Raw genomic sequence first — 27,494 nt, 5'->3', positions numbered from 1 at the left:
AATTCAAACCATCTATAAAATATGCCATATTTTAAGACACAAGACGGATATAGACATTCAACATACTGTACGTAAGTACTGTATTTGTTTATTATTACAATAAATCAGCAAGATGATTTTTAACATTAATAACATTCTTTCTGTTAAACGGATCCACGGATAGAAAGACTTGTAGTTCTTAAAAGTTTAATGTTAGTACAAGAAATGTTATATTAAAACCCCTCTGTTTTCGTTTTCATGAAATTTGTAAAATTTTCAAACAAAAAATAAACTAGTAGCTCGCCATGTTTGATGTCAATAATTACACAATGCTCATGGATGGAGCTGAAACCCATAAAATCTGTTGCACCAAAGCGCCAGCAGAGGGCGAAAAAACACCAAAAAACACAATTAACAAATGCACATGACACTATCATTTTAATCTGTTTGAGCGGGGCATGTGCGTTAATTGCGTCAAATATTTTAACGTGATTGATTTAAAAAATTAATTACCGCCCGTTGACGCGATAATTTTGACAGCCCTAATAAGGGCTCATATACTATTACATATTACTCATTTTGTTACTCACAGCTTTATTTACTCTTATAATTTATTTTTGATTTGCATTTTTTATATTCTTTTTTATTCATTACTGATGAAATCTTTTTTTTTACCAAAAATGGATCCTTTAATTCCTATAATTTATTTTTATAGTTATTAACATAGTTTGTGTTGCCCATTGCAACATAAGTGCCTTTTAACACTAGTGTTAGCCCAGTGTGAAGAGCAGTCCACGGCAAGCGCAAAACAGGAGGAGCCACGTAGCCTGACGTAGACGCTGTCAGAAAGTGAAAAGCGGCAAGCATATTTACTATAGTCCCAAGCACCAATGTGTTTATTTTTCCATTGTTGCACAAGAAAACAGCGAGTTTTCCTATTTCAGGGATTAGGGGGCATTATAATAGCCATGTAAATAGTTTTAGTAGTTTTGGTGAGAAGGGGAACAGTTTTTAGTGGTGTTCATGAACTATAATTTCACACAAATGGATTTTGCGGTACCATTTTGCTTAGCAAGGAGAGGTATGAGAGTCATTTTTCGAGTGTCCCAGAGCTCGCAAAACTTTAAAAAAGCGCATTTATCAAGGTTTCGTCGGCCGTGGCATACGTATATTCATCCGCTAGAACGGCCTAATAGCACAGATATAAGTATGCCTGCCCTTTGCTATTGGATGTGTTGTTGACGTCAACGCGGTGGCGCTCTGAAAATAGAGCAAGGCACTATTTTCAAACATGCGCTTCCACCCAAACCGGCAACTGATTGCTAACTTTAGCCAAGAAGTCCCCTCCCACTTACACAATGAATGGGTTGCCGCTGAACCCTTCACACTAGACTGCGGCTAGTTTGAAACGGCCTTTAACACTACAATTGGATGGGAAATATTGAACCGTAGCCCATGATTGGCCCCTACATTTAACAAAAAAAAACCTTGCATGAAAGGGTAAATACACCAGAGTTGTAGTATGACTTGTGTAATTCACTTTTTTTCTTCCAGTAACATCTAATATACGTACAGTAGTTATGTTTTTTCGCAGTGTCTCCAATTTTGGTATTGTAGCTCTTTGTTTTTCTGCTTTTGCAGGCCACACACCACAATCTGGCCAATCAGATCTGGCCACAAGTTTAAAACATTAGTCGAAATTTTCTTTTATTATAATCTATAAGTGTAGACAGAATGAACTCAGAACAACAAAAAGTTTAAAACCTGTTCTCTTAATAGTAAATATTTTCTTAATTATTTATTTTTATTTTGGTATAAACAATTAAAAAAAAAAAAGAAAGTAAATATTCTCTTTTATTGTTATTTTTTGAATCTTCTAAAAATTGAACAAAAAAAAAAAAGTCTCTTTACTTTATTCTTATTTTTATTAACAAGACTTGTTTTGCTTTCGCGGGTCACCTAAAAGGATGTACCTGGCCGGACATGGTCTTTCTTTTCCAATACTATTTGTGTCCTGCAGCTGGTACGCGACAACGCTGACCTGCGCTGTGAGCTCCCAAAGCTGGAGAAGCGTCTTCGGTCCACCGCCGAGCGAGTCAAGGCATTGGAAGGCGCCCTGAAGGAAGCCAAAGACGGAGCCATGAAGGACCGCCAGCGCTACCAGGAGGAGGTGGAGCGCATCAAGGACGTCATGATGAGGGCCAGGAATCCCTTCCGCCGTCCTCACACCGCTCATATTGGTATGTCGCCACTTTGCACTTTAAGCTCAGATGCTGAGATGCGTTTGATGCTGGATTTACACTGTTGGTGCTAACCAGCTGTATGTCTGTCATCACTAGGGTTGCCACCTTTCAGAAATAGAAATAAGGGACGCACCCCCTCGCGCCCAAAGCCTTACGGGCGAAAAAAAGGGGCAGCCCCAAAACTCCTAAAATGCATAGAAATGTATCTATTTTTAGATGAGAAAACTGTATTGTGCGCTTTGTGGGCATGGCAGTTTCCTTGCAGAAGATTGTTTTTTTGTTTTTGTTTTTTTTTTATCTGCAGGTTAGTGAAAACGAAGTTGTGAATATCGTAGTTAACATTTGTGTTGTTGGCACTGAATCCGGTCACGTGATGCATTGGCAAGCCAAATTTCTTAAGGGAATGTTCCAGGATAGCTGTCAAATGATGATGTCAAATTCACTATTAATCAATCAATAGATAGCATATATTTGCAGTAGGACTATTTATTCAGTGTTTACTTGCTGTTAATCTATTAGGAATAATTCCAAATGAGCAACATTAGTTAGCGTAACAAAATAACATGTTCTTTATGGGTACATAAATTCATTCCATATTGAGCGATAATAAATGCATGTTTCAAAAAAAAAAAAAAAAATCAACATTCCTAAAAATGGTCAACCATACTAGCAACTGAAATAGCCTAGCTATGCTCCTATCAATGCAAGATGTATGAAGGTAAATATAAATATAGCCTATATGTTATACATATACAAGAGCATAATAACATACAAAATCAAGCTCAAGGGATGTTTCAGGTACAAAGAATTGTGACGAAGGCTCTTCTGGGATCTTATATTCCGTTTGTGGAGGTCCCCTGCAGCATGCTGTTTTACACTTCCGTGAGACACTGCAAAAACTTTCCTGCCTGCCTTGCAGTTCGCGTTATAATCATCATCAGTGACTCTATCGAGCCACTCCAGTCTATTTTTTGGAGATGTTTCCCCTTTTGCGGATGACGTGGGGTGTCCTGAACTTCTAATGTTGAAGAGACATGTTAGTTTTGAAAACGCGCGGGGCGGTGCACTGAGCAGAGAGAGCGAGGTAACTACGCAACGAACCCGGAAGTGGAGCGCATTGCAGGGCAGACAGCAGCGGGCAGGCAGATAACTATCTTGCTGTCTTTAATATCTCCTGCCCTTTTTGTTCATTATTGTTGGCTCAGTGGTCACTAATGAGCGCAGGTGTGTGTTTGTGTGTGACAGACGTGCATGGGCTGGGCGCACCGCTGCCCGCCATGGAGGAGCCGCGGGTCGCGTGGGGTCGACCCATGGGACAATTGTGAAATACGGAATAAACTGCGTTCCGTATTGGTTCAATACAGAACGCAACTTTTAATTCCCAATTACGGAACGATTCCGTATTTCAAGGGACGGGTGGCAAGCCTAGTCATCACTGTGTTTCAGACAGTGAATAGCTTTCAGATAAGTTGTTGATGTTCAGTTCTAGAATCAATTTAAATTTGTGTTGAATACCTCTAAATGCTTTCTTGAGTGTTCTTGTTTTTACCCAATAACTGGAAAAATTCATATGTTCTGTTTTGTTGAAGCAGCATTGTAAACGTACAGTTGTGGTCAAAAGTTTACATACACTTGTGAAGAACATAATGTCATGGCTCTCTTGAGTTTCCAGTTATTTCTACAACTCTGATTTTTCTCTGATAGAGTGATTGGAACAGATACTTCTTTGTCACAAAAAACATTCATGAAGTTTGGTTCTTTTATGACTTTATTATGGGTGAACAGAAAAAAGTGATCAAATCTGCTGGGTCAAAAATATACATACAGCAGCGCTAATATTTGGTAACATGTCCCTTGGCCATTTTCACTTCAATTAGGCGCTTTTGGTAGCCATCCACAAGCTTCTGGCAAGCTTCTGGTTGAATCTTTGACCACTCCTCTTGACAGAATTGGTGCAGTTCAGTTAAATTTGATGGCTTTCTGACATGGACTTGTTTCTTCAGCATTGTCCACAAGTTCTCAATGGGACTTTGGGAAGGCCATTCGAAAACCTTAATTCTAGCCTGATTTAGCCATTCCATTACCACTTTTGATGTGTGTTTGGGGTCATTGTCCTGTTGGAACACCCAACTGCGCCCAAGACCCAATCTTCGGGCTGATGACGTTAGGTTATTTTGAAGAATTTGAAGGTAATCCTCCTTCTTCATTATCCCATTTACTCTCTGTAAAGCAACACTTCCATTGGAAGCAAAACAGCCCCACAGCATAATACGACCACCACCGTGCTTGACGGTAGCTATGGTGTACTTGGGGTTAAAGGCCTCACCTTTTCTCCTCCAAACATATTGCTGGGCATTGTGGCCAAACAGCTCGATTTTTGTTTCGTCTGACAACAGAACTTTCCTCCAGAAGGTCTTATCTTTGTCCATGTGATCAGCAGCAAACTTCAGTCGAGCCTTAAGGTGCCGCTTTTGGAGCAAGGGCTTCCTTCTTGCACGGCAGCCTCTCAGTCCATGGAGATGCAAAACACGCTTGACCGTGGACACTGACACCTGTGTTCCAGCAGCTTCTAATTCTTGGCAGATCTGCTTTTTGGTGATTCTCGGTTGAATCTTCACCCTCCTGACCAATTTTCTCTCAGCAGCAGGTGATAGCTTGCGTTTTCTTCCTGATCGTGGCAGTGACAAAACAGTGCCATGCACTTTATACTTACAAACAATTGTTTGCACTGTTGCTCTTGGGACCTGCAGCTGCTTTGAAATGGCTCCAAGTGACTTTCCTGACTTGTTCAAGTCAATGATTCGCTTTTTCAGATCCATGTATGTATATTTTCGACCCAGCAGATTTGATCACTTTTTCTGTTAACCCATAATAAAGTCATAAAAGAACCAAACGTCATGAATGTTTTTTGTGACAGAGAAGTATCTGTTCCAATCACTCGGTGAAAAATCAGAGTTGTAGAAATAACTGGAAACTCAAGAGAGCCATGACATTATGTTATTCACAAGTGTATGTAAACTTTTGACCACAACTGTATTCTAATTTAATGGTAAGGTCATAGCCAAGTAACTCCACAAGCGTCAATGCGAAATACTGTGAAAACTATTTACAAATGAACGCAACTCATTGTTGTGCTTGTCGAGGACACCGAGCTAAAGACTGAATAGCTTAGCTTTGTTTCAGTTTTCTGTAGGTAACATTTTAAACATTAAAACATGAACAATAAATGAATACAATTACATAGGTGAAAGCCAAGAATGTTCATCATGTACGTACATTGTGTTGATATTTAGCATTGTACAGTATAAGAATCCAAGTATGTATGTACTAGTTCGTTATTACTGAACAATAACAGATATTTACTATTTAAATTCATATTGATTGTGTCAAGCAATATGAATTTAAATAGTAAGTCTACTTGTGTCATTTAAATGCTATCTAGGGTGGATTATAATAGAACATGAGTGAGGACATGCAATTATGAACTTTTAACATCCGACGCCTGCTGTCTGTGTGTTTCATCACCTCCACATCTGATAATTGCTCTGGAATTGCAGCGTGAGAAAGCTTTCACATGTTCCTACTGTGATGTGAAGTGTGTGTGTGTGCATCACTCTGATCTTAGTTATTCTATCTCGCATGAACTTGTGTAGTCCAACTTCTTGTTATGAATTTCAATAAGATTTGCAAGGAAAGGGGCCGAAACTCAAAATTGCTTTTTTTTCCTATCTCGATACCCTCTGAAGGATGGACTGGAGTATTGTTGTTTATTTTAAGATGTTATCCATCATCGTGTAGTGCATTTCTTACAAAGAACCAGCGGTCTGGCAATGTGGCCACACATAAACAAAAAACACTTTTAATGTCAAAAAATGTCAATTTTAGACTTGGAATCGGGGTATCGTTGGGCCGAGACAATTTTGAGGTTATTGATGTGTATAGCTCTAGGGCTGCCAGAATGATTCAACTGATCGATTATTAAGTAAATCGACAACTATTTTGATAGTGGATTGATAGTTTAGAGACATTTTCAAACCAACATTTTCCAAAATCCTAATTTTGAGCCTTTTAGTATTAACTAATCTTTCATTTATTTGTTTTTCTTTCATTTTATAAAAATAATAAAACAAAAAAGTAAAACTCTTTTAAAATTCTATTTTTGATGTATTTGGATTGTAATTGTTCTATAAAATACTGTCTTTTTTTTTTTAATGAAAAACTTAGTCATATATTTATGATTTATGTAATTCTTGATGAAAGCAGATGATGATCTTGATGATGATCTTAATCAAAAGTCATCAAAATGACATATTTGCGCACATTTGTTTTTGTTTGGGAAAACACTGATAGTAGTTACCGTAATTTTCAGACTATCAGCAGCTACTATTTTCCTTCATTTTGAATCCTGCAACTTATAGTCCAGTGCGTGTTATTTGTTGATTTATTTGGGTTAATAAGTTACACTTTATTTGACAGCGGCGTCATGAGACTGTCATAAGACAGTCATAACTATGACATGACACTATCATGGGCATTACTGAATGCTTATGACAGATGTCATTAAGTGTCATCCGGCAAATTATGTCACTAACTCCATTTATATCTTTTTCATCCATTCAAAAGTGGGATAATTTGCCGGATAACACTAAATGACATCTTTTATAGGCATTCATTAATGCTCATAACAGTGTCATGTCATAATTATTATAGTCTAATGACAGTCCTACGGCACCACTGTCAAATAAAGTGTTACCAAATACCATAGCTAGCAATTAATGAAACAACTGTAACATTAACTGAAGAAATAATTAGCACAGAACATGAATTCTGATTGTTATTTACATCTGTAGCACTGCCATGCATGGTAGGAGGCATGTTGAACAAAAACAGTGTTTACAGCAGGTGGCAGAACAGGTTGACTGTCTCCCCCAAGGGAGCAGTGATAGCCAAATGACACTTCTTGAAGCAATGAAGCTTTGCAGCTAATTGGTTCAGAGCTTCATGGGGGTTCATTTGGTCTTATGACAGTCAAATGATGCTGCTGTCAAATAAAGTGTTACCGGTTAATATCTTGTATGTGATTAATCCATCAAAATATTCGTTTGTGGCAGCCCTAGGTGGCTCACCCAGTAATTAAGAGAGTTAGGGTGTAAAAAAAAAAACTCATTGGCTGCTGTTGAAGCCCATAGATATCCAATGTATAGTAATAGTAATGTAGATATCCAATTCCCTCACGCCATGTCTCTTCTTTAACAGCTAAACCTGTGCGTCCTGGTCACCCCTCACCCACACGCACCATATGCACCCGAGGTCTCACTGAGCACCCCGTTCCCATAAGTGATGATGTACACCACAGTGACGCATTAGTTCAAGAAGCTGCCATCCCTATTATGGAAAGTGATCGCGCTGCCCCTGAAACCAACCAGAACCGACCCGGTGGATGCTTGGACCACCACAACAATACTCAAAACATGTGAGTTGTTTCTTGCATAAATTACCAAATTTACTGCTAGCTCTTTGGCAAACACTTTCACATTTTTCCATTTTGTTCCCTAACTGTGCAGAATGATTTTTGGCCTCCCATTACACCCCCGTTGTTTTGCGCTCTGCTAACTCACAAATCTGAACTAAAGACTTTCTGATTGCTTATCTTGAGCCTCTCTTCCCGCTGTTCGTAGGCCTCCGTTGAGCCGAGCTGACACCGCCGAGATGCTTGATTCTGAAAACGGTGAGCTTCAACCTCATGCAGCCAGTTAGATAATGAGATGTGTCGTTATAACTGTTGACGGGCAGGAGGAATCTCACTTGGGAAGTTCTTCCTTTTTTCTTTTCGGCCTTCGTTGCCATGAATACTAATGCGCTTGCGTCTATACTTTAGCGTCATGTATGCGTGACGGTGTCACCTAGCTACAATGCATGGATGACGTACATGATAGGAGGTTGGTAAAGGCCTCTGGAGGAGACTGATAAGGCTAGCTGTCTCTGTCCATGTCAGCCTCTGAGGAAAGCAGTTGCTCGGTAACCGTTAAGTCAAGCTAAACTGGAAATCGGCATACGGATTCAGAAACAGCACTCTAGGTTAGGTATTGGAGGACGACATGAATGTAAAAATCGTCCAATTACTGATGATAATGCCGATAACACAGAGGAACAATAGTTTTTATGTTGATGATAGACTTCAAATCTAGGCATGTGCCGGTTACCGGTTTCAAGGTTTACTGTGGTTTGAAAAGGTATCAGTTTCAAAACCACTCAAATTTTCCGTCATACCGTAGTACGGTATTAGCTATTTTTTATGTCCCAAAAATGCAGCAAGAAGTAGCTTGGAGCGGCAGTGGTCACTCCTCCCCCTCCTGTTGTTGCTCTGTCCTGTGTGTCGGTGACACTGCTGTCGCTGTCAAAACTACACCTGAGCTTTTTCCACCCTCAAAAAGACAGTCGCTTGTATGGTGGTATTAGTATCAGGTATTGGTATTTCACCTACCAAAAAGAAAAAGAGACCTGTGGCTTAGAGGAGGAAGGACAGCCGACGTGCAGGCAACACCTCCAATATGATTTCACATTAACGTGACCATCATCCGTCACTTTACACAAAACTTAAGGTACATAAATGCTGTCATGAACGTGTCCCACCAGCTACGAGAGTTCACTCCAGTGTGTTTCGCGTGTATTGAGTAATTACCTTATTGGCCCGAATATAAGACGGTGTTTTTTTGCATTGAAATAACACTGAAAAAAGAGGGGGTCGTCTTATATTAGCGGTCTAGACATTATACCCATTCACACTGCTAGATGGCGCCAGATATAATTGAAGCGATGTTCTGTCATGACAGATCTCAGCTACTCTTTGTAGTTTAACCAGTTTGCATTATTTTATTGCAATGTTTTTCCTTATTCAGATTTGTTTCAAGACTACAGTTATAGTTAGACTTCACTTTGATGGTTAATGGAGTTATTGCAATTTTGTTGTTTTATCACAATAGATTGGTTTATTTACATTTCAAAAACCAGAAGCCATTCATTTACGAATGTGATTGCACTTTAGTTTACATATTTAAATGTTCAGATATTAAGATTTTAATGATGCAAAATAACATGCGTTTTCTCTCAAATATATTGTTATAATCATTTGCTTCGGATGTACTGTAATTATTTTCTGTAAAAAAATTAATTTGGTGTTCAAAAAGTCTTTTTTCAAACTTGAGTCTTGAAAAAGAGGTCTTATGATCAGGGCCATCTTATATTCGGGCCAATACGGTAATAATACGAGTCATACACACGCACTCCGTCTCTTACTCTCGCTATCCATTAATATTTAACTAATTAATATTAATAGTAGGAGTTATATATTCACCCAGAAAAGGTGAACAAAGTCAAATTCCTGCATCAAAACTTGGACTGAGAGAGGAATATGTGGAAAATGAGCAAATCTCTACAAATGTTGAGATGGAGCTTTAAAGTTAGTGAAGTGCCTGATATATGTATTTATTTTAAATTTTATTTAGAAGGGTTTTTACTTTTTTGTTGAATATAATCATTTTTGTTCGAACGTTTAGCAACTCGAGCTGTGGCTGTTCGTGTTGTATCAGTCGTGAACCATTCGTTCTTTTTGAACGAATTGTTTGGGTGAACGAGATCAAACTAATCACCTTCTGCACTGATTAGTTCTATGAAGCTGGGGCTTGCTTGCTGCGTGGAAGGGCGTTGAGCAAGCGGCAGGCTTCTGACATCGTGCACGACCAATCAGATGCCAGCCTCATCGCGGGCAGAGGAGGGAGCCGAAACAGAATCAGAGCGTCTGTCACTCACTTCCATGTTTGGCCAATAAGCAGCCAGCGTGCAGGCAGTGGGCAAGACTGAGTTATGTCACTTCCCGTTCACTTACTCGGTCCTCTGGCTCCTGACCGAGATTGCTACTAACTTGACTTTCCAGTGACGCAGTGAACAAGGCAAAAAATTAAAGGAAATGACTTTGTCACATATTTGTTAATATGGAGCCTATCATATGCTGCTCAAACACACAAAAACACCACACAAACCTAGAGAGCATGGTTTAGTGTACTACTTTTCTCAACAGACTCGGGACTACTTATGACGACATACTATCAAATTTACAGTAGTTTAAAACTTTCGCCAGTAGCTATGAGGCAAGCAAAAGCTGAGCTACGGTCGCGTGACAGCAGTGCAGGGGGGAGATAATTGTCACTGTATGGAGGCTTCAAGGCAGCGATATTTACCTCACCCGTGCACAGGATAATTAATATTTAGTATGATCACCATAATACTGATTTGCAATGAAACAGTATATAGCCTACATGTCAATTTTTTTCCAAGTTTTTTATTTTTTTCGTGTCAGAGCGTGTCAGGTGTTGGTTGGTTTGATAAATTAATGTCCATCTGTCCATCATATACTACTCAAGCACCCAAAAACAACGCACGCGAGCACGGGAGATGTTGCAATATGTCTCAATTTTTCTTAATAGACTAATGAGAGTGGAAAGGCGATATTGTACAGAGCAAACAATTATTTCTCATCAGCATTTGACGATCTGAGATGACGGGACGACAGGGGAGCTGACTGGATTATTTATGTATTAATACCAGTGCAAAAATGATATTTCAATACGATCTTAATAATAATGATTTGCAATGAAACTGTTTGATATGCCAAGCGCAGCATCGGCACCTTATTTCTTAGTACTCTTCGGTAGCGATGACACCATTTTAGAGCCGTAACCGATCGCGGCCGTTGCCACACTAACAAGAACTGTTCCTTTTAACATATTGGCATTTTTAAAAGGTGACAATATTATTCAATATGATTACTTTTTATTCATTTGAGTCCATCGTTGTTTAACTGATCAATGTATTAATGCGGACCAATGTAGCTTTACAGCAAAACGTTTAGCCAGGAGTCTAAATGACCAATTTCACCATTACAGTATATAATATTTGCCGATACTACAAAGTCTGCGACGATTCAATTCGATGCAGGGCCATTGATCGATATACTGCATCGTTACACCCATAATGGCTACTGTAAGTATAATTGTGTGTAGGTACAGTAGTAACAACATTGTAAATAGTTGAGCTGCGGTGAAAAATCTTGATGTGCTCGAAAAAAACTGACTGCAATTTGGGAATCCGCATGCCAATTTTAATATTAATCAGCATAAAAATCTAACAGATTTTTTAAAGAGAGAAAATGGATCCCAATGAAATCGTCCAGATTACGAAAGATATACCAATAATTGTTGAGATTATTGTTTAATATGTTGAAAAAATCATTTTGACTGATTTTGCTATTCTATGGGGTGTTGCAGTATTCATTTTTGCCGATTATTTACCAATTTAAGGTGTGCAACCCGCTTTCGGAGTTTTGAAATGTAACATAAAATGATGGCATTAATTTGAGCCTGTATTGGGTTTATTCGCGTAACGTGATTTCCTTTGGGCAAAAAGATTTGAAGTAACTAGGAATTATAGAAGTGCCACTTTACACTGACAGTGTCCATAAAAGCCGAGTATTAATATCGTTGTAAATGTGACATTTTTGACAGAGCTTCTAAAGTAGCTCTGGTCTCCTGTTTCTTTCCCCTCCCTTGGTTGCATATATTTCTACTCGTGTGCCATGAATTTCAATAAGAGCTGTAAAAAACGTGCATGCGGTGTACCTCCAAAGTACTCTTTTGGTACATTTCATGAAAGGCTTCTTGGTGGGTTTCACAGCTTCATTGTCTGCCATATATTTCCCCGCAAACGACAAAAGCCTGGACGGTCTAACAATCTGGACACCCATGAGATTCCCGGACAATAGCCAAGTCGTTACAATTGTGCAAAGTGCCACGGAATTTACAGAGGTTCCGGACATGAATAGCAATGAGCCAAGGTCTATTCTTGTCCCCTTCCTGAGCACACCTATGCTACGGTCAACTTTTTTAGATACACGTGATACACCTCTAAACAAGTTTCATCGATCTCAAGCGTAGGTGTCTAACCCATAGCCTGAGGGCCAGGCCCGGCCCACTACATAAGTTTATTGTGGTCCTTGAAAGTAAATCATATACATTGACTTGCTAAAATGAAGTTTCTGTAGTCGTTAATGAAAATTGAGGAGTACAGAGGTCAGAGGATATTTTTCCTTGTTTTAAAAAATAAAAATGATTTATCATTTAAAAAATAAAACTTAATAAAGATTTTTTTTTGCTTTTTTTCCCTCTATATTTACAATAATAAATATAACAATAAATAGAGGATATTTAGTATTTTCTCCATTTAGTTTTTTGAAAATTGAGAGCTACAGAAATCTGAGATTTTTTTTCTTTTCCTAGGAAAAATATTATTAAAATAAATAAAACATTTAAAATAAAAATATTTTTGTATTTTTTTTTATATTAGAGAGGATAATAGCTTTTTCCCCTATTCTTTTTTAATGCTAAAATGTAAATACATTAAAAATAAAAAGAAATACAACTTCTACAGAAAAAAATAGGAAATTTAATTAATTAAAAAAAACTTTTTTATGTTTTCCTCAATTTTTCTGATTTCATTAAAAATATAAATAAATAACAATGAAAAAGAAATTAGAAAAGACTATATTTGCTAAAAAGACTCAAAAAACGAATTTGGACTATTTTGATATCAACATTGGCTCCAAACAAATGAATTGACTCAAAATATTTGTCGATTCATTTGATAACCAATTACAGTGATCCCTCCCTACTTCGCGCTTCAAACTTCAAACGCGCCCTCGGTCCATCGCGGATTTTTTTTTATTAAACAAAAATAATAATAATAATAATACAGATGAGCTGTCCCGAGCCAATCGCGTAGTCTCACTCTTGCTCCCTCCAACTCCCTGCTCTCTGTTCGTCAGGCAGTGAGTGCATTGGAATTGCTTATTAAAGTTAACGATGATTGACAGATGTTTAATGTTTAAATTTGTCAGAGAAGCAAACTTCAAAATGCCGCATGCGTCAATCATCGTTTAACTTGTTAAACAGTTGCTGTGGCAACTCATTGTGTGTAAGTGAGCAGGTTGAGCAGATTTTTGGGGACATAACCAATGGAGCATTTAATAAAGCCAAGCATTTTTCTGCTTTATTGTTGTTTCAAAATAACTCAGTGGGACATTAACATGTTTAAACATAATTATAACATTTGAAGTGGTTAAAAACCATGTATTAAAATATACACAGCTGTCCAAAAGTATTGGCACCCCTGAAATTCTGACAGATAATGCTCAATTTCTCCCAGAAAATGATTGCAATCACAAATGCTTTGGTAGGAATATCTTCATTTATTTTGCCTGCAATGAAAAAACACAAAAGTGAATGGGAAATAATTAAATCATTAGCACTGTACAAAAAAACTACAAAAATGGGCCGACAAAATCATTGGCGCCCTTTGAAAAATCTGGTGATGCTTCTCTAATTTGTGTAATTAACAGCACCTGTTACTTACCTGTAGCACATAAGAAGTGGTGGCAATAATTAAATCACACTTGCAGCCAGATAAAATGGATTAAAGTTGACTCAACCTCTGTCCTGTGTCCTTGTGTGTACCACATTGAGCATGTAGAAAAGAACAAAGAACTGTCTGAGGACTTGAGAAGCAAAATTGTGAGGAAGCTTGGGCATCTCAAGGCTACAAGTCCATCTCTAAAGTGTCATCAATAAGTGTAAAGCCCATGGCACTATGGCTAACCTCCCTAGATGCGGACGGAAAAGAAAAATTGACGAGAGATTTCAACAAAACATTGTGCGGATGGTGGATAAAGAACCTCGACTAAAATCCAAACAAGTTCAAGCTGTTCTGCAGTCTGAGGGTACAACAGTGTCAACCCATACTATCCGTCGGTGTCTACATGAAAAGGGACTCTATGGTAGGATACCCAGGAAGACCCCACTTCTGACCCAGAGACATAAAAAAAAGCGAGCTGGAGTTTGCCAAAACTTACTTGAGAAAGCCAAAAACGTCTTGGAAGAATGTTCTCTGGTCAGATGACAAAAAGTAGAGCTTTTTGGGAAAAGGCATCAACATAGAGTTTACTGGGGAAAAAAAAAAAAAAAAGAGGCCTTCAAAGTTAAGAACACGATTTTGGGGGGTTGCTTTGCTACCTCTGGCACTGGACTGCTTGACCGTGTGTATGGCACTATGAAGTCTGTAGACTACCAAAAAATTTTGCAGCATAATGTAGGGCCCAGTGTGAGAAAGCTGGGTCTCCCTCAGAGGTCATGGGTCTTCCAGCAGGACAATGACCCAAAACACACTTCAAAAAGCACTAGAAAGTGGTTTGAGAAAAAGCACTGGAGACTTCTAAAGTGGCCAGCAATGAGTCCAGACCTGAATCCCATAAAACACCTGTGGAGAGATCTGAAAATGGCAATTTTGAGAAGGCATCCTTCAAATCTCAGAGACCTGGAGCAGAAGAAGAATGGTCTAAAATTCCAGCAGAGCATTGTAAGAAACTCACTGATGGATACCGGAAGCGGTTGTTCGCAGTTATTTTGTCTAAAGGTTGTGCTACCAAGTATTACGCTGAGGGTGCCAATACTTTTGTCCGGCCTATTTTTGGAGTTTTTTGTTAAATGATAATGATTTAATGTATTTTTCATTTCTTTTGTGTTTCTTTATTACTAGCAAAATGAATGAAGATATTACTACATTTGTAATTGCAATTTTCTGGGAGAAATTGAGTATTATCTGACAGAATTGCAGGTGTGCCAATACTTTTGGCCAGCAGTGTACAGTATGTATGTATGTATGTATACATACATACATATATATATATATATATATATATATATTTTTTTTTTTTTTTTTAATTATTTTACTTTGGCAAAAAAGTGAAATAACATGTCATATATAAATTTGAATAAATACATTGAACACATAATTATTTTTATTTATTGGGGGGGGCGCTACTTTGCGGTTTTTCACTTATCATTGCAGGTTCTGGTCCCCATTAACCGCGAAGTACAAGGGATCACTGTAGTCGAGTAATCGTGGCTGCTTTAGTTGGCAGATGTAATGGTCCTCCAACAGAAAGATTGAGTTGGACACCACTGATGGTGTAAACTAAGCATTATTTTCTTAATAAAAGAATTGACTTCAGCTCTTTGTGTAACTAATCAAGTATCCAATTCATAAATCTTTTCTCTTTTAGACAATGAGAAGCTAAAATTGTGCTTATTCTCCCTTGTGAGTAGTAGTTCGGGTACACAAGAAAACCATAAATACAGCCACTCCGTTACCTTTAAGCATCCGGCTAATTGAATTGACAGAATTGCCCTCCACACACTTTAGCCAAATTACCAAGGAAGTGCTTTCTACCCAGAGGAGTTGTGTATTTAATATGTAATACTTTGTAGAGCAGATTGCGATCTCAGCACGAAAATGTCATCGCAATAATTTGTGCAAAAGTGGAAAATGACAAGTGACCTTTAAAAATTAGGGAAAAAATGGCTCTAATATAAATGCAATAAGTGGCTTATTTTCAATGAAGTGTGACATTAGCTTGTGTATTTGTTAGCTCAATGGCGATTAGTCGCTGCCAGCCTCTCCCAGTCAAACTGGATTGGACGTCTATCGCCGTCACTGGCAGCCAATAAGTTGAAGGATAATATTGGCAGATAGTTGATGTTAAATGCATGTGACACGAATGCTCACTGTGCACGAGCCTGCGTCCTCCCTTCACGCACCTTTTTGTGTCCACAGGAAACACCACAGACATCAATGACAACAGGTAACACACTGACATTCACCCAGCATGCACTGCTTGTGTTTCACTATCACTGATCTGTCTCACTTAATTCACGCCATCACTTAATGACAATAATTGTTGTTGTTTTCTGTGTTGACTAGCATGAGTATGAACGACAACAGTGTGTCCACCAATGACGTCTGTGACAATCGGGACCTGAGCAAACTGGGCAGCCACCGCCATCTAATAGAAAAGATAGCAGGTTAGAAAGTTTCCTCAAGAACTTCTTGACGTAAAACTCATATCGTAAATCAGCAGCGCCTTCCGGAATACATTAGCGCATCTGTTCACACATATTCCCTTGAGTGTTTCAAACAACACTGTTTTTGTCCTGTGTTCTTCATGCCACATTGCATCACTGATGATCGTTTTATGTAGGTGAAAGCAAGTGTGTTGCTTCCAGTACATGGACGTTTTGCACTTTTGGGTTCTAAATTGAAATCTGGAATCTATATCTGTATATCATTTTATAACATACAATGAAGAGCAGAAGTATTTGCACCCCTTGTTATTTTGCAAGTTCACCCACTTAGAAAATAGGTAGAGGTTTGAAATTTCAATCATAGATGCATTTCAACTCATATAGACGCAGTCTAAAAAAAGTCACATTGTATGATTTTTAAATAATTGTTGAGCTTCACAAAGCTGGAAAAGGCTATGGGACAATTTGAAAGCAGCTTGGTGAGAATAAATCAACAGTTGCAGTAATTGTTAGAAAATTGAAAAGGCTAAACATGACTGATAATCTACCTCGGACTGGGGCTCCATGTAAAATCTCTCCTTGTGGGGTATCGCATTTGATGAGAATAGTGAGGGCTCAGCCTCGAACCACACGGCAGGAGCTGGTCAATGACCCGAAGAGCACAGTTTCAAAGGCTACTGTCAGTAAAACACTATGTGCAATGGTTTAAAATCATGCATTGCTCACAAGGTTTCCCTGTTGAAGCCAGTACATGTGAAGGCCCCTCTGAAGTTTTCCAGCGACCATCTGAATGACGCAGAGGGGTCATGGGAGAAAGTCGTGTTGTCAGATAAGACCAACGTAGAACTTTTTGGTGCAAACTTTACACGGCGTGTGTGGAGGAAAAAGAAGGATGTGTACAATCCAAAGAACACCATCCCCACTGTGAAGTATGGGGGTTAAAACCCCATGCTTTGGGGGTGCTTTTCAGCAAAGGGGGACAGGACGACTGTACTGTATAAAGCGGAGGATGAATTGTGCAATGTATAGTCAGATTTTGAGCCACCATCTCCTTCCCTCAGTCAGAGACTTGAAGATGAGTCGTGGCTGGATCTTCCAGCATAACAATGATCTGAAGCACACAGCCAAGATGAAAAAAAACATATCAAGGTTCTGGAGTGGCCTAGCCAGTCTCCAGACGTCAATCCAATAGAAAATCTTTGGATGGAGTTGAAACTCAACAACAGCCCCAAAACCTGACAGATCTAGAGAAGATTAGTGTGAAGAAATGGGTCAAAATTCATGTTTCCACTTGTGAAAACCTGGTGAAGAACTACAGAAGGCGTCTGACCTCTGTAATTGCAAACAAAGGCTTCTGCACTTAGTTTTAGCACCGATTTTCTCAGAGATACAAATACTTATGAATCCCAGTAAATTACAAATAAATTACTGAAAAATCATACAATGTGAGATACGGATTTTTTACATTATGTCTCTATAAGTGGAAATGCATCTATGATTGAAATTTCAGACATCTACCTGTTTTTCTGTGTGGGTGAACTCGCAAAATCACAAGGGGTGCAAATACTTCTTCTCCTCATACATACTGTATCCATGCTGTTTTAAAAGTTTTTGACAATATCACAACAGGAGGCCAAAGTGAATAACCTTCTTAACTATCATAATCTGATTGGAACCATGTTTTTATTCCTCATTTATTGTTTTATAACTTGGTGAAAATGAATTTAAAGATTCTGTAACAACCTTTTTCTTTACTTGAAAAGTAAAAATATTTATTTATTTACTATTTTTGGTTTTTAAAAAATCAATTATTAAAAACAATTGAATTATCATACAGGTTCAGAATTAAATTATAAACCATGGTTTTTCAGTCTACATCTTGTGTATGAATTCCCAGTTTCATTCATTTTTTTGCTTTAATATAAAGGTAGTCCCCGGGTTATGAACGAGTTCCGTTCCTACGCTGGCGTCGTAACCTGAATTTCCGCGTGAATCGGAATGAACCTTTTATATAAATCTCAAAATAACTAACCACAAAGTCCAAAAGTATTGTATTTTGTTTAATGATGGAGGATACACTGCCCTCTGGTGGCAGCGTTGGGTCTGGCTGGACTGTCGCCTTGTATGACTGAGAAGCAGATGTCTAACATGGATAAAGGATAGCTGTGCTCTGGTTTGGTCCACAAATGGCTGTAACTTGTTTCAGGTAATATATGTTTGTGTATGCATTTGTAATTAAGTTTACATCTACAGTTTGTGGAGTTACGTGTGAGCGATTTGCTATGAGAACTCTTGTAAATAAGTTAGCCTTCATTTAAGCTTGCGTACTTTTGTTTGGCAAATTAGGCTAATTTAATCTACTAAATTTTCTATGTTGATCAGACTAGATGGATGTTTGTTTTGTCTCAAGTGTTTTATTTTTAAAATGCGTGTTGTTTTGAACATAAGTTTGCATAAGTGTGTTACAGGCTTACAGCTTTATAAATTGTCAAAAGTGAAGGAAGTAAAAAGCTTCAAAAAGGACAAATGCTTTGTTTGCTGTCTGTCAAGCTGAACAACTTCACCTTTAGTGAGGACAGAACAAGTCATGTTCATAAAGAAAAGTAAGAAATAAGATACTGCTAGGCACAATTAGGTACTGTTTGTGTGACTAAAAAAAAAAAAAAAACGAATGGAAACAAAATGGCGGCCAAGACTCCTGCATCGTAAAGTCGAAATCACATAAATCGAGTATGTCGTAATCCGGGGACAAACTGTACTCCGCTGACAAATTGACTATTGTTTCGTTGTCAATCAGATGTAAATCAAAAATTTTATTGAGTCTGACAAACATCATGATATTGTACAACCTTAATTTATTGATTGTTTTTACAATAGATGGTCAGTCGGAGTTTACCCTTCACGTACTCCTAGATACCCCCTAAATCTGCAAATAACTATCCAAAAACATGTATTGCACGTCATATAGATGAAATAAGATACTGTAATTACCATCAATGCTGAGAGGTGCCTTGACGAGACACTAGCCCCTTTCAGACATATGCTGAACTCCAGTTAAATCCCGGGAATTTATCAGGTAGCCCCTATTTCTGAAAGCAATTTCCCGGGTTGACTGACACGCACATTAACCGGGTCGCGTCCTAGTATAATGTCCGGGACTTAACCGGGACGCGGCATGTATGAAAGCAGTCTGTTAATTCCCAGGTCACAGCGCAAAGGCTGATGACTTATATATAATTGTGGGCTAATCATCATTTCCCCTTTCTTCGCAGTAAGACGAAAAGTGGTAAATAAACATTGCAATTATCAACATGGCAAACTGGAAATAGCTAAATTAACTGGAAACATAACATAATTAAACTGCTATTGGATCTTAGAGCTGAGGAAGAGACAGTCCGTTGTCCATCTTTGGAAATGTGTGGTTTATTTAGTTGCCGATGCCGAACAAAAAATGACATTATGTCCGGAATGCTTTTCCCCGCCCGCACAGAGAGTACCGAGTCACCAACACGGCATAAATCTGAGAGTGTCCAACCCGGGAAATTCCCGGTGCATCTCCCCATGTTTGAAAGCCATGACACGGGTAAATCCCACGTCACATTACATGGGAATTTAGAGGGGCTGAAAGGGGCTACTGTTAAGTGACACAAAAAAAAAATGACTGGAGACAAAATGGAGGACAAGACTCTAGTGTCATAAGGTTGAAATCACGTAAGTCGGGTACCCGCGGACTACCTGAGTTATTTAATCACTTCTATTCTCCATGTTCAGTCTTTCTGTCTATCCCCTTTAAGCCCTTTCCCATCCAGCCACAATACAAACAACAACGGGAGTATACCAAACTCCCCTGTGGCACAATAAAACTATTCCAGCATTAAAAGGCATTCAGTTGAAGAATACAGGTTAGAAAAAAACTGAAACAAAACCGTTGTTTTCAAGCTGTAATCCAGAGTTGAATCTAATATTTGTCTGAGAAAAACCTAATAATTTGAAACAGAAAATGTAAATTAAATGATTACAAATGAAATGTGTTTCAGGTGCACACACACACACACACCATTAAAATACATACCATTGGATAGCGACATTTCTTGGTTTTGGGATGTTAGTCTAAGTTTGCCTGCTACATTTACCACCGTGCGAAGGCCACATGTGTTGGCCGGGTGCGCTCCGTGCCCAAACGCATCTCGCCATTTTGCGGGTAAAAGCAAATGACTGCTCGACACGTTCCCTCCGGCTAAGTGAGCGCACTTGGCGCCGTCTCTTCTCTGCCATCTGTCTTTTGCTCTGCTCTGATGTGCCTCACTGATGCTCTTTTTCCCTTATCTCTCCTTTCTGTACGCAGCCGATCAGCCGTCTTTGTAGCTTCGTCCTCACCTGCCTCTTCCTCTTCTGTTCTGTGCAAAGGACTGCGCGTCCCATGACTGAAAGATGAATGGAAATGTGCATTGCCGGTGGCCAATAGTTAGCACTGTTTATCATCATCTACTATTACACTGAGGGTACTATTTAAAAAAAAAGAAGAAATCAGTTGAGTTACATTTTTATGCTAAATAAAACAAATTCGCTTTCCGATTTAAAATTTTCAAAAAAGGAAAAATCTTAAATTTTACACTGTTAAAAAAAAAAAAGTTGGCAAAACTTGAAATTTCCAGTCAACAAATTTCACTTGAATTTTCACGTTTTGATGGAAAATTTAGCAAAGACAAATTATGGTTTAAAACTCAATATTTTAACTCATTGGTCTCCATTCATGGTGATAGATGTTTTTTTAATTTGGGAGGGGCAAATTCCATCCGATCGTTATGTTCATATGTCAAAATATTTATTCCTCACCAACCTCTCTGCAACCAAACCTGTACTGAAAAAACACAAAGTAAAACATATTTTTAAATACATAGAAAATGAGAAAAAATATATGAGAATATAGTAGTTTCCTTTCCGCTGCTAGACTTTCATTGTGGATACTCAGACAGGAGTGAATTATGCATTTGTTAGGTCTATTTTTAGCCTTGAATGAATGCATGTTTTAGAGTGTACTCCCAGCAGAGTGTGTGCATATGTGTGTGTATGTACATTGGTGTTGATGGTACCTTGTCAGGAAGATCAAAGAATATTTGCATATTAATAGAGGAAATCTGATCAGGCCAAATGCGGATTCTGAAATGCTGTCAGGTTGACACAAATGTCAATCATAATGTTCTCAAATGACCATTTTTGATGAGTTTTTATTTTAACTGTAAGATGAAAACTGAATTAAAGCCAATACGTCATAACAGCATCGATTTAGTCATTGCCATTGACGGCGATAGATGCCCAATCCATTTCAAATGGGAGAGGCTTGCAGCGCTAAAATGGATGGACGTCTATTGCTGTCAATGGCAGTCATTGAGTTAAAGATGGAGGTGCACCAATCACAATTTTCTGGCTGATCTGACCTGTCACTCTGGATTTTTGACGAACCTGTTTTATTATTTTTTTAACTTCACATTCAGTAATTACCTATGTTTTTTTGTTTTTTTTTAAACCCATCTTTCGGAATTACTAATTTCCTTTCCCAAAAATTAAGTTGCTTTACAATATTTGAATAACAAGGTTTAAGGAAATTGATGAATTGATGAATTACTGGTGAAGTATATAACTAAATTAGAACTCTAAGTCTTCCTTTTTTCGCATCTTGATACCTTTTAATGCTAGAGAAGTTTGAATGTGAGCTTTCACTAAACAGATATTATTGCTTCTGACTGAATTCACTCACAAAGGAAAGACAGTGTAAAGAGGCCATCTAGTGGCCAGAAACCGATTACCACACAACGACTAATTGGAACACAAATACAGTGGTAACCTAAACATACAAACTAGTGCTGCATCGATTAATCGATCAACTCGAGTAATTCGATTAGAAAAAAAGATTTGAATTCAATTTTGTTGCTCCGAGTATTCGTTTAATTAAAGTGACGTTGTAATGGTTTGTTTTGAAAGTGTTTGCATTTAGTTTTATTGATTTGGGTGGATACACTGCCCTCTAGTGGCAACCGTGAATATGACATAACTCATTTCACACGGCTGAATCCAGAACCTCCCTGTTAAGACCTACACAAGCTAAGTTTTTGTTTGAGCTAATGTTTTTTTAATGCATTTGTAATTTAGTTTACAAGTATATTGAGCCGTTTTTGTGGGAATATGTGTTTGAACCATTTGTTAAAAGCATTGTTTAAAAAAAAAAAACTTAAAACTTAAGCTAGCGGACTTTTGCTGTGTCGATTATTTGAACTAACTAGTTCATCGATTAATCGACTGCTAAAGTAATCAATAGATGCAGTCCTAATACGAACACATCGACATACGATGCTTCAGTTTCAGATTATTCACACATCATTTCAACATCAGACGTAAAATTTGACTTGTCATTTGTCTCGACTTATGACGACAATCTCGAAATAAGACGAGACGGCAGCACAGTGCATTTTCTTGTCAGTGAAATCAAAATTTGGTCCTTAGCCAAAAAATGTCCCTCCCACGGGACATCATAATCGTAACTATAGTTTTGGGGGTGAATTGTGTAAATACTAAATACCAATACAAGGTGACAATAAAAATGTTTTTAATTTCCAATTTATTATTATTCTGATTTGTATTTGTAATTTCATGTTTTGCTATGTGTAATTCTTATTTGCAATTATACCTGTAGTATTTATGAAGGATTTACCGTATTTTTCGGACTATAAGTCACACCTGAGTATAAGTCGCACCAGCCATAAAATGCCCAACGAAGAGAAAAAAAAAACATATAAGTCGCACCGGAGTATACTGTAAGTCGCATTTTGGGGGGAAATGTACTCGATACAATCCAACACATAGAATAGATATGTCATTTTGAAAGGCAATTTAATATAAAAATACAATAAAGAACAACTTGCTGAATAAGTCTACAGTATGATAATGTTACATGATGCATGAACAACGAAATGCGAATATACTGTCCTCACCAGGACGCTTCGGCTTGGTCCTGGCTATACAGCGAGCTAAACTCCTAAATGTAAATGACGATGCTGGACGTCCGTATAATTTGCTGACTTTATTTTGGCCGTCGTTATGACACCATCATTTGAAGAGAGAACTAAAAATAGAAATAATACAAATCAATTTTGTCCTCAATACCAAACAGGTTCGCATCAATGTAAATAAATGATAGTTAGCCACTATTACAGCAATGACACAAACGGTTAGCATGCGTTCGCTAGCATTAGCACATCGTTCAAACAACCACACAACTGGCTCTAAGTATCCGATCGCGGGTGGAAAACACACAACAACAACAGAAATGATGATACACACAGGCGTTGCCTCTGTAGAGATATTGTACAAGCATAAACAATGAATGTAGGTTCGCAACCGTGTTTCTCTCTCTCTCTTTTGCCCACTCGCTCAGACGCTGCATAGCTGTCCGTCTTCTTCTGGCGTGTGAGCGCTCTTCTTCGCATACACAAGTGAGTGCGCCCCCACTTGGGCGTGAAAGCACCACAAACTAAAAGCATGCATTTCAATATAAAAAAGTCAATAATACAATTGAACACCATTGCCTAAGGCAGAACGCGAACGTGGCCATAGCTATTGAGTTATTCAGATAACTATAGCATAAAGAACATGCTAACAAGTTTACCAAACCATCAGTGTCTCTCCAAAACACTAAAATAACATGTGAATGATATCATAATGTGTTAAAAATTTCACAAATAAGTCACTCCTGAATATAAGTCGCACCCCCACCCAAACTATGAAAAAACTGCAACTTATAGTCCGAAAAATACGGTAGTTTAGGTTTTTGGGCTGTGGAATTAATTAATCAAATTATAATATATTCTTATGGGAAAATCCCACTCCACATACGACCATTTCGGCTTACAAACCAGATCATGAAACAAATTATATTCATGTGTAAAGGTACCACTGTACAAATTTCGCTCCTTCCCACATTAACGTAGCAAAGAGCAACAGACGTTCCAATCGCTAAAGTGTAAAAATACCCAACAAGTGCACTTATATGCTCCTATTAATGACCACGAATGTCTGCGACCAAATGCTAGCGGGGTAATGCGGCTAAGAGACTCTAGATGCAATTAATAGAAAAATCGTTGATATTTTGAGTGATCGATGATCACCCAAATAGACCCCGATCGGTCGCCAAACCAATCGATCGGTGCACCTTTAGTTAAGGAGCAATTCTTATATTGATGTGTCCGCTTTTTTCATTAGTTACTTTTAAAATAATGTAAAAATAATCAAAATCTGACATTTGCACATCAGAGAAAGGACAAACAGAACTGGCAAAAATAAATAACTTACCGCAACATATACACAACTTTTATCAACACAGCTGTTGTTGTACTAAATTAAACAACCAAACGACTTTAGATGGCTTTAACTTCCTGGGGAAAGTGACTTCAAATGTGCAGATTATTATTAAATGAGACAATACCAGAGTGGGCTAACTCCAAATTTGTAATCGGACAAATCGGAGGCAGTCTATCATTTTGCTCAACAGTACAAAAACTGGGCCAAATCCCATTTCCAACATTATCACACCCATGAAAACACAAGTCTTTTAAAAACATTCCCAAAATCAAATTTAGAACATACTACTGACTCATTATTTGTAATTTTTCAGGAAATATTGACAGATTGATTTGGTGCACCGGTTATATTTTTAAATAAGTCCTAAAATTGCACAAGAAATGGACTTCGTACATTGCAGTTTTCATTGAATCACTTGTAAAATGTCAAATGGTGTTAGTCAGGGAATAAAGGTGATGTCATGATGTTCAGGCATAGAGTAAAAAATGTGAGGCAACTATTTTTATAAGTATTTTACTTCCTGTTGAAAAGAAATGTATCCAACTCGTTTATTTTGCTACTTTTTAGTTCTGACCTGCTGCTGAATGTGCTATTTTTTATTATTATTATTAATTATTTATTTTTTTCTTTTTAAACGGCTTAGCGTCATTGTTTACGAGAAGGAAAAAGGGGAACTTGTGAAACTAGTTTTTGAATTATAATTATTACTAATGGTCTGGGTTAGACGGATAATGATGCAAAGGTTATAAGCGCACTCTCAAACGAATGACCTCATCTAATAGTCTGTTGACTTTGAACCTCAAATGCAAGTGCAGTAGATGAGTCACGTTATGAGTGATTGATTTGTTGATTGATTACCGTCACTCGTCACATGCTCTGATTAGCAAGTCAGGAAGCGAGTGTACGGCTGTGTGTAAAAAAGGAGGTGCGCGCTCCAATTCTTAGCAAGCTGTTTTTCTTTTGACTTTTTGACCAGTAATGCTTAACATATGCATGAAGCACTTTATTATTACTCTGTTTGTGAATTATTTAACTACTTTGCCCCTGGTAATGAGACTTTACACTGTGTTTCCAATTTTGCACCTTTAATTTTCTTTGCATTTAGATAGTTGGTTAGTTGTATATTCATTCATAATTTTCAGTTCATTTGGCATTGTAGAAAGAAGTTGTATTATTTATTTTTTATTCATGTACTTTGCATTTTCATTTGACTTATTCCATTTTTGCTTTTATTTTTCTTCAGCAATTTAGATCGAAATGTATTTTTATTTTCTTGGTTGTTTACTTCAATGTATTTATGTAGTGTATCTTATTTCTTTCATGTTTTTCATGTCTACTTTTTTTATTGTGTGTACAGTGAGGAATAGACGTATTTGAACACTCTGCGATTTTGCAAGTTCTCCCACTTAGAAATGATGAGTGGGTTTGAAATTTTCATGGTAGGTGCTTGTCCACTGTGAGAGACAACCACAAAAAAAATCAAGAAATCATTTATGTTTTTTTAACACTTTATTTGTATTATACTGCTGCAAATAAGTATTTGAACACTCGGGATAATCAATGTTAATATTTGATACAGTAGCTGTTGATTATAATTAGAAATTAGAGGTCAAACGTTTCCTGTAACTTTTCACCAGGTTTGCACAGACTGCAGCAGGGAATTTGCACCAGTTCTTCCACACAGATCAATCAGGTTCTAAAAAAAAAAGCATATCAAGGTTCTGGAGGGGCCTAGCCAGTCTCCATAACTAAACCCAATAGAAAATCTTTGGAGTAAGCTCAAACTCTGTGTTTCTGACAGCCCAGAATCCAAAATACACTGTTATTTCTGCATTTTTTTTCTCTTCAGATTGTCTCTCACAGTGGACAAGCACTTACCATGAAAATTTCAAACCCGCCCATGATTTGTAAATCGGACAACTTGCAAAATCGCAGGGCGTTCGGATACTTATTTTATTCACTGTATGCATTTCACTATTAGATTTTAATTTGATTTACTCTTGTATCTTTTTTTTTTTTTTTTTTTTTAATGTTTACTTTTAACCCCCTGATGCCTGAATTTAAATTGAAAACATTTACATAAAAAAAGCATTGAGGAGATACATATGTACATAAAAATATTAATTAAAAATAAATTATAAATTAAGAAAAATAAAAAAGGAAAATTAAATACAACAAAAAATATTGGAAAATCCATAATAAAAAGAAATCATTAAAATATTTTTTTTAATAAATAAAAATATCGAAAATTTTAAAATACAAAAAAAAATTAAATAATTAAACAGAGTATATTTTTTTAAAGTACAAACTAACAATTTATTTAAAAAAGTATTTACCCCCAAAATTATTTAATTATATTTTTAAATATGATTTTTGAGATTTTTAATTAATTTTATATTTTTTATTTCTTTTATCTTCTTTTAATGATTTTTATTTTAGGATTTTCTCATTTTTAGCTGCATTTTTCTATTACATTTTCTATATTTGGTATGTTTTTATGAACTCACTGACTGCCATTGACGGCGACAGACATCCAGTCCAATTTGACTGTGGGCTGGCAGCAATCGAACGATCCCTGTCTGTCACTGTCAATGTCAGTTAATGAGTTAGTACTAGTCGTATGTACATATGTACGGTATTCCCACCAATGCTTTATGTATATTTGTTAACCCTTAAAGACCTGCAACATGAAGCAATTATCAGAGAATCCCAAAATTTGAAAAATAACGTCCTTATGAAACCTTTTTTTTCTTCAAATTTGTAAAAAGAAATGTCAAAATGAATATGTGTAATAAGCACTCTAATATCTAAAACCTTAGCTAAATCCTGTGTTTTTTTTTCTCATGGAACCTGCAGATGCATGTGTTGACTGGCGTCTATCATTTTATTTTTCAAAAGGAAATGTCAAAATTCTGAATTACTCTCAAAATCATGAAATTTTAGGTGTATC

General features: G+C 37.3%; 1 protein-coding gene across 1 annotated transcript in view; it reads left to right on the top strand.

The window, feature by feature from the left end:
• Nucleotides 1–26,649, top strand: part of kif5ab (kinesin family member 5A, b) — a 174,424-nt gene extending 147,775 nt beyond the window's left edge. The window contains exons 24-30 of the mRNA XM_057845192.1: nucleotides 2,000–2,219; nucleotides 7,479–7,695; nucleotides 7,901–7,950; nucleotides 15,942–15,969; nucleotides 16,089–16,189; nucleotides 19,680–19,772; nucleotides 20,535–26,649. Of these exons, the coding sequence (XP_057701175.1) occupies nucleotides 2,000–2,219; nucleotides 7,479–7,695; nucleotides 7,901–7,950; nucleotides 15,942–15,969; nucleotides 16,089–16,189; nucleotides 19,680–19,772; nucleotides 20,535–20,554 (729 nt within the window). The 3' untranslated portion in view covers nucleotides 20,555–26,649. The remainder of the gene's footprint in view (nucleotides 1–1,999; nucleotides 2,220–7,478; nucleotides 7,696–7,900; nucleotides 7,951–15,941; nucleotides 15,970–16,088; nucleotides 16,190–19,679; nucleotides 19,773–20,534) is intronic.
• The last annotated feature ends 845 nt before the right edge of the window (nucleotides 26,650–27,494 follow it).

This window comes from Corythoichthys intestinalis, chromosome 9 (genome assembly GCF_030265065.1).
Source record: "Corythoichthys intestinalis isolate RoL2023-P3 chromosome 9, ASM3026506v1, whole genome shotgun sequence".
Taxonomy (NCBI): domain Eukaryota; kingdom Metazoa; phylum Chordata; class Actinopteri; order Syngnathiformes; family Syngnathidae; genus Corythoichthys; species Corythoichthys intestinalis.
This window is presented reverse-complemented; position numbering and strand designations above follow the sequence as displayed.